Below are 7182 nucleotides of genomic sequence, written 5' to 3'. Positions count from 1 at the left end.
TCCCTACTTATGGAAAGACACCCCATTGTCCCCCAGGGTGTCTCCCTGTAAGCAGGGAAATGCCATGACCACTAAGGTGGTTTCCCTAGTTTCAGGGGAAAACCAGTTTCTTGGCAGGGTAGTACCCTGACTGAGGTAGTGCACAGATAGCGTCCCACTCCCACTTTCAGTGGGACGATCTCAGCTATACACCCAACTTTACGGAAATGGGAGGCTCCTCCCTAGCTTGCTCCTGCAGCCACATGGTTGAGGGCAAGCAAAACTTGGGGGTGTCCAACCCCCAAGGCTTTGGGCTTGGGCCTGCACGTAGAATGCCCACCAAAGGATTTGAAAGCATCTGAAGCCCCAGGCAGGGGTGGAGATGCTTGCAGGTAGCAGGGCCACATATGGTTCTTGAATGACTCATGGATTTGGAATTGATTTGGGTGATTTGACTTGGGACATGTGTTCAGGGGGCTTGATAGCCCTTCAGGCCACCAGAGCACCTGCCCTAGGGTGGCAGGAGAATGCAAGCAGCTCAGGCTGCTCATACTCTTTGGCCACAGAGGTAGTAGATGTCTGCCACAATAAAGCAGCGGAGTCTCTATTACCACCTTTCGTTGTACCACTGATTTGCCTTTCTTGTACGGCAGCAAAGGGTGCTGACCTCTCTTTCCTTGGTATTTGTGCTACCATAAACATTTTTACAGTAGCGCAAGTGAGACATCAGATGCCGTCTGTTTCCACCCTAAGTGAAAAGAGGGGGTACTAGACTCTTATCAGATTGATATGTCTGTTGAAAAACAAATAGAAGAGAACCCCTGTACATTAAGAGGCCCTAAGTCATCCTCTCCCCTTTGCGAGTTAGTTCTAGTAGTGTCTAGAATAGAACATGAACCTGAACTCTCCTTTTCTTTTTTTGTCCCCCTGAATTTTAGACCTCAGGAAGAGCCTACTACCTGGACAGGTTACTTTGGGAAAGTGCTGATGGCCTCAACAAGCTATCTGCCTTCTCAGGTCACAGAAATGTTTAACCAGGGCAGAGCCTTTGCTACGGTCCGCCTGCCGTTCTGTGGGCACAAAAACATCTGTTCACTTGCCACGTGAGTACAGGGGCTATCAGAGCCTCTTGCATCCCCCGCTAGGCTGCCGATATCAAGCAAAGGAAGTGCTGCTGTTGTAGATATGACCAGAGTTCATCTGGCTTGTGTGAGCATGTATCTTATCTGTAGCTGAACGGGTAATGCACAGAACACATCAGGAGCTGAGTAATGTGTGAATGTTGTAAGGCCTCCCCCTGCTCCAGGACATCTTGTGAAGACCAGTTTCCCATAATCTAACAGGAACCCTTGTGCTGCTTGATCAATGTGGAATGAAGTGCTTTTCAGAGGTGCTGTGAGATTACAGGAACTCTTTATCTTGACAGGGTGTTCAAAATGCTCATGGGCCTCTGCAATATTTTCTCCTTAGTGCTGGATGGTATACTAGTGCATTTGTATTAATAGTTTGTTGGATTAGACAACCTTGACTAGGCAATAGAGAGGGCTTTAAGGTAATTGCAAACTCTAGCTTTTGCACCTTGCCAAGGCAAGCTGTTAAATTTAGGTAATATATGTATACAGAAGCAAAGCATTCATTTAAAAAGGTATTTGAAATGACTCAACGTATTTAGCTTCCATTATGCCTTCAGCAAAGATGGAACCATTTGGCAGAGCTATCAAACTAAGAAGCTGGGTGGTAGTAATTTTTTTGTGGAAAACGAAGGAGTTTGTGCTGAGCTGTTCAGTTACAGGTTTCATTTTTACCTTTTCAATTGTATACATCTGCTGTTTGATCATGAAGCGCACTCTAAACAATAATTAAGCCTCACAGCACAACACTAGATAAGTACGTCCCCAGGTAAAATGGAGTAATGGGCTTCTACTGAGTCTGGAGAGAGTCAGTAGCAGAAATGGTAATGGAATGAAAATCTGATGCCTGTCCCTTTTAGCCATTGTGCAACACTGCCTCCAGTTAGGAGTTAATTGATGCAAATCAGACTGACAGATGGCTTCCATTTAATGTCACAGGAGTTGTGTGCCTGATAGCCAGGGCTCCCATGACAGGATGTATAGCTGTTGATACAAGATCTCTCTTGCCTACTTGCTACGCTCAGTTGTAATAAGGGAATAATTGAGTGGAAAGAGATCTCCTAGATTCTCTGGAGTTTGGAGGCTTTTTTGCTGAAATAAAACTATTGTCTTTTCTCCTAGAATCCAGAAGATTCCTCGCTTACTAGTGGGAGCTGCTGATGGCTATCTCTACATGTACAACCTGGACCCCCAAGAAGGAGGGGAGTGCACACTAATGAAACAGCACAAGTAAGTCCCAAGAAAGTTCTTACCTATGTAATTGTTCCATTTTGGTTTTCCATGAAATCTCTTTTTTGATGCTAAAACTTTTTTCTTTGCTGCTAACCTCATACCAGGTAGCAGCTCATTTTTTATACTGTTTTTTTAAGGTCTCTGCCTTTTCTAATAACTGCAACACAAATCACCACTTTAACAGTACAAGTGTAATGCTTTGTGATTGCAGTGAAGAATCAATCTGCTGTTAGCCATATGCTCCCATTTCCTCTCAATTGGAGTTCAGTTTTTTTTTACAATAATGTGAAATACCTGGCTCCTGGTACACTTTATCCCCTGCTGAAGTGGTTTTCAAAGATGGAGAAAGAGGCATTATCCTTACTCTTATAGGAAAGGAAATTGGCCCATGTTCTGATCTATATAGTCTCATTACAGGCTTATTTATTAGGCTCCCTTGAGTATAAGCTAGTCAAATAGCCTGTTAAGTTAGCAGTTCTACCAAATGGTTTGGGAAAGCTTCTTACTGATGGAGTAATGGAAAAAAACCCTGTGAGTCTGTAGGGCAAGAAGATACTGTTCTGATCATCTTGCCAGACTGCTTGCCTAACTAAGATCATAGGATTGGATCCAGTAATTCCTTCATCAGGCCTGTAACTGATTGCTAGAATATATCTTTCAGAGCAACATCCAGTCTTTGTGGAGCAGGTCTTGAAAAGTTGACTGGCATAGCTTTGTCCATTAACCATGGTAGCTAAATAGCCATGCCAGCAAAAAGCATAGTATAGACCCTAGTATATCTTTTCTCTCTCTTTTTTTTTTTGGCTAGCATCAGCTATACTACTTAAAAAAAAAATAAATAAAATAACCTTTTTCCAGCACTAGCTGCATCTCACTAACAAAATTTGCTCGTGTACCTTTAGTGGCAATCCCTTTCTGCTGCTAGTAAGGTGCACACTGTGAAGAATTTACATTACTGTGGCTTCCTTTGGAAATGTGGGAAGCAGAGTGTACGTGAGGTGTTAGCAACGAGATTCCTTCCCTGCAGTCCTTTGGAAGGTGACTTCTGTCACCATGCAGGTGAATGTGTGGCACTGAAAATGGAAAAGCAGACTGCAACCACAGAAGGAATTGGTTAAAAGATTTTCTTAATGATTGTATTGCCTCTTACCTGCTTAACGTGGCTATCTTGCTCAGCTGTCCTGTGTGGTAGCAGCTGCAGTTGTATTGGTGACTGGTTTGATCAACTTCTGTTCATCTACTCTTTCTTTACTTACTAGGCTTGATGGCAGTATGGAGCCAGCAAATGAAATTTTAGAGTCTGCATCACATGACCGGCCATTAGTAGCACAGACATACAGTGCCGCTGTGACTAAAGGTACTTACGTGCCTTCATCACCCACAAGGCATGGTAAGAACAAAGGTAGAAGATGGGGACAGAGAGGCTCCAAAGCTGCCTGTGTCTAGAAGCTGCTTTTGTTCTTCCAATTTGGGGGTTTTATGACTTGGTAAATGTAATGAAGCATTTGTTCCATTACTCAGCTGGAAAAGTGGGTAGCTGTTAAGTGACTCTGTGAGCTACTTTGGAGGTGTTGCTGGAGAGATCATTCATGTTTGCAGTTTTCTGGACAGAACTTGGTATTCAGCTGCATTTAAATCCCCCTGTAACACTTGCCTTGGATTATGGTATCCTAATCGTACATGGTTACAAAGTGCAGGAGTTTCATAGATTCATAGATTGTAAGGCCGGAAGGGACCTTGGAAGATCATCGGGTCAGCCCCCTGCACCCGGCAGGAAAGACAGCTGGGGGTCAGGTGACCCCAGCAAGGTGACTGTCTAGTCTCCTCTTGAAGATTTCCAGGGTAGGCGATTGCACCACCTCCGGAGGGAGCTTATTCCACAGTCCGGACACCCTGACTGTGAAGGAGTTTTTTCTAATGTTGAGCCAGGAGTTTGTGGCTGTTACTCCTGGTTTTCCCCTCGGGTGCCCTGGTGAACAGTTGCTCACCGAGCCCTTCATGTCCTCCCCTGGTGTAGCAGTAAGCTGCTACCAGGTCCCCTCTCAGCCGCCTTTTCCTCAGGCTGAAGAGTCCCAGATCCCTCAGCTGTTCCTCATATGGCTTGCCTTTTAAGCCTGATCATACAGGTGGCTCTTCTTTAGATTCTCTCAAGCTTGTCCACGTCCTTGTTGAAGTGCAGTGCCCAGAACTGGACGCAGTCTCTAGCTGCGGTCTCACCAGTGCTGAGTACAGTGGAAGAATCACCTCCTTGGTTTTGCTGCAGATGCATCAATTGATGCATGCCAGAGTATTATTTGCCCTACAAGAGTTAGGACAGAGTATTATCTGTCCTAACTCTACACTGGCTTCTGTAAATCATCTCCAAAGCAGTATATGTTTTGTGAGAATAGTGGAGGGCGCTGTAATATTACTGCTGCTGTTATGGTGGCAATTTGCCCTTCTCTGATAAGTTATCTGTACTACCAGGCAAGATAAGGTTTTGAATGTTGCTGATGATTCTTTTAGTGAGTGGAGACCAGGCATGCAACCATTTAATGTCCTTGCCACCTTTTTGCGTTATACTGTAGCAGAAGATACAGCCGTGGAGATTACGTATTTTGTCTTCCAGGGTGAATGCAGTGATGTCAACAACATTGTGGGAGGAAGGGTAGAGTACAAAAAGTTAGGAGGGGATCAGGATTGTCACTGTTGGGTGGCAATCTGGAGCATTTGCATGTCCAGTGTCTCATAATTCAGTTTAGAAAGGTCCATCAGGAGCTTCCTTTTGGATCCAAGCTTCTGGTGGTGCTGCTGATCCCTAAGCACTGTCTCTTTCTCTGCAGCCTATACAGAGGACCTGGGCGCAGTGGGTGGAGCTTGCTTGGAAGATGAAACCAACGCCCTGCGACTGGACGAAGACAGTGAGCACCCCCCCATGATTCTTCGGACAGACTGAACTTTGACCCGTGAACTCACTCCTGAAGCAGAGAACACTGGCTTGACGTTTCTTGAGGAATCTTGTGTTATGCTGCTATGAACTTTGACATGAGTTGGGAGAGAGGATGACAGACTCTAAAGTTTTAAAAGTTGTAGCTGTAGTCCTAATTCTATACCATTGGAGAAAAAAAATACACGGTTTTCAATTCAGTGGCTTTTAATCTTGCTTATCTATTTTAGCTGTGTTTTTTTTCTTTTGTTTTTTGGGGATTTTTTTGTTGCCAAAACCTGCTGTTTGTGCAGCCCTCGGAGCCTACTAGCTTTGCATGCATTCATGTGCCAAGCAAGCATAGGAGAGAGAAGCCACTTTATAACAAACCCAAGTTTGTATTTTTTTTATATATGTATATAATATTTAGCATATATAAGGAAGGAGTGTAGAAGTGGTTCTGGAAGCCGAGGCTAGTTCTGCACTGACAAAGGTCCAAATGGTTTCCTGTGCATGGGCTTGCAGGCGTACCTAGTGACTGACATGCAACCTTTAAGAAGCAATGGCCTGTTTCTTGGGTTCCCTCTCCCCTTTCCTGGACCATTTTGTTAATTAAAATTCCTTCTGAATGTCGCTTATTTGTGGGAGTGTTCTGTTCATCAGAGTGGAAAACTGGAATTTCTTCCCTCTCCAAAGATCTGTAATATAGAAAGTGCCTCTATAGGAAAACATCTTGGGGGGGAAGGAAAGCTAAAAAGAGGTGGAAAAACACTGTTTGTGCATCCTGAATTCTTGTTCTGTCTGTCTGAAGTCCTAATTAGCCAATGTGCTGAATGTTTATAGAGTCATTTCAGGCTACTAACTTGGAAAGCACTTTCTTCTTCCCTACCTGTTGGTCACTTGTTTCCTGCTCTGAGCAGCAGTAGTCTGTCATTTTATACTTAGTCTAATCCTTCAAACAAGGGTAGCATCCTTCCTGGCAGGGACTGGATGGAGATCCCTTCAGAGTCTGTCATCCCCACTCCTTTATTGGCCTTAGGGTCTTTCAGTTGAAAGGCATAACTTTCTTTTATCCTTCCCTTGTTTCCCTCCTCCCTGGGTCTGAGTGTTCTGCTTTAGTAGCGAAGGTTCAGGTGTTGTTGTTGACTGATGTCAACGTAAGTGACTGTCTACCCGAGTTCCAGCTTTTGAGTTCCCTTTTTCAGGGGTCCGTTGGATGACTAGACTACATTTTGTTGCCTCCATTCCTATGTGTTTGAGGAGCATTAAAAGGGATGGTTGTCTTTTTGGCAGTTCTGAAATATGGTCTTGAACTGCCCTGACCCTGGCGAGGAACGATTGAAGCTGGGCAATGCTGCAGTCTATTTTAGGGTTGTAATGTGCCTTTTGTTAAACCATGGATATATTTAGTGTACCAGAGCCTTTGGTGCAAGCATCTCTTCCCCTGGAGGGTAAGCCTCCTTTACCTTTCAGCTAACAAAGGGATTAAATGTTTTCCCTTGTGTGGCATTTAAAAACATTTGGATTCAAATAAAAGGGAAAATCTTAGGTTTTGAAGGGAGAAAGAGAGCCAGGACTTCCCTGAGGGCTCTGATGAGCTTAACTGCATACCAAGGACAAGGGATTCCTTAGATTTAGGACTTTGGTACCATGTATGTTGTTGAATAGGGGCAGGCAGCGGTAGCTTGTTTCCAACACCCAGCTCCAGGTATCTGGACTTCCACCTTCCATTAAGGGAGCAGAAGGTGGAGGTCATCCCTACCAAAGAGTTGAATCATGTACATAGATATCTATAGTTATGATGTATATCACTATAAAATGAACTGCTATCCATCTGTCAAATAAATTTAATGGAAGAGAATCTTCTCCGTTCTCTCCTATACCCCACATATCGGTGGGGAGATGTCAAGTTTACTTCCCGGCTTCAAGAGTCGT

General features: G+C 44.2%; 1 protein-coding gene across 2 annotated transcripts in view; it reads left to right on the top strand.

The window, feature by feature from the left end:
* WIPI2 (WD repeat domain, phosphoinositide interacting 2) overlaps positions 1–5880 on the top strand; it is a 21194-nt gene extending 15314 nt beyond the window's left edge. The window contains exons 8-11 of one of the 2 annotated variants that reach the window (XM_025204574.1): positions 918–1082; positions 2232–2339; positions 3602–3699; positions 5165–5880. In XM_025204574.1, the coding sequence (XP_025060359.1) occupies positions 918–1082; positions 2232–2339; positions 3602–3699; positions 5165–5277 (484 nt within the window). In that variant the 3' untranslated portion in view covers positions 5278–5880. Of the gene's footprint in view, positions 1–917; positions 1083–2231; positions 2340–3601; positions 3733–5164 lie in introns of both variants that reach the window. The other variant, XM_025204573.1, reaches the window with a different exon arrangement.
* Positions 5881–7182: the final 1302 nt, after the last annotated feature.

The sequence above is a fragment of the Alligator sinensis genome, unplaced genomic scaffold, assembly GCF_000455745.1.
Source record: "Alligator sinensis unplaced genomic scaffold, ASM45574v1 scaffold402_1, whole genome shotgun sequence".
NCBI classification, from domain to species: domain Eukaryota; kingdom Metazoa; phylum Chordata; order Crocodylia; family Alligatoridae; genus Alligator; species Alligator sinensis.
This window is presented reverse-complemented; position numbering and strand designations above follow the sequence as displayed.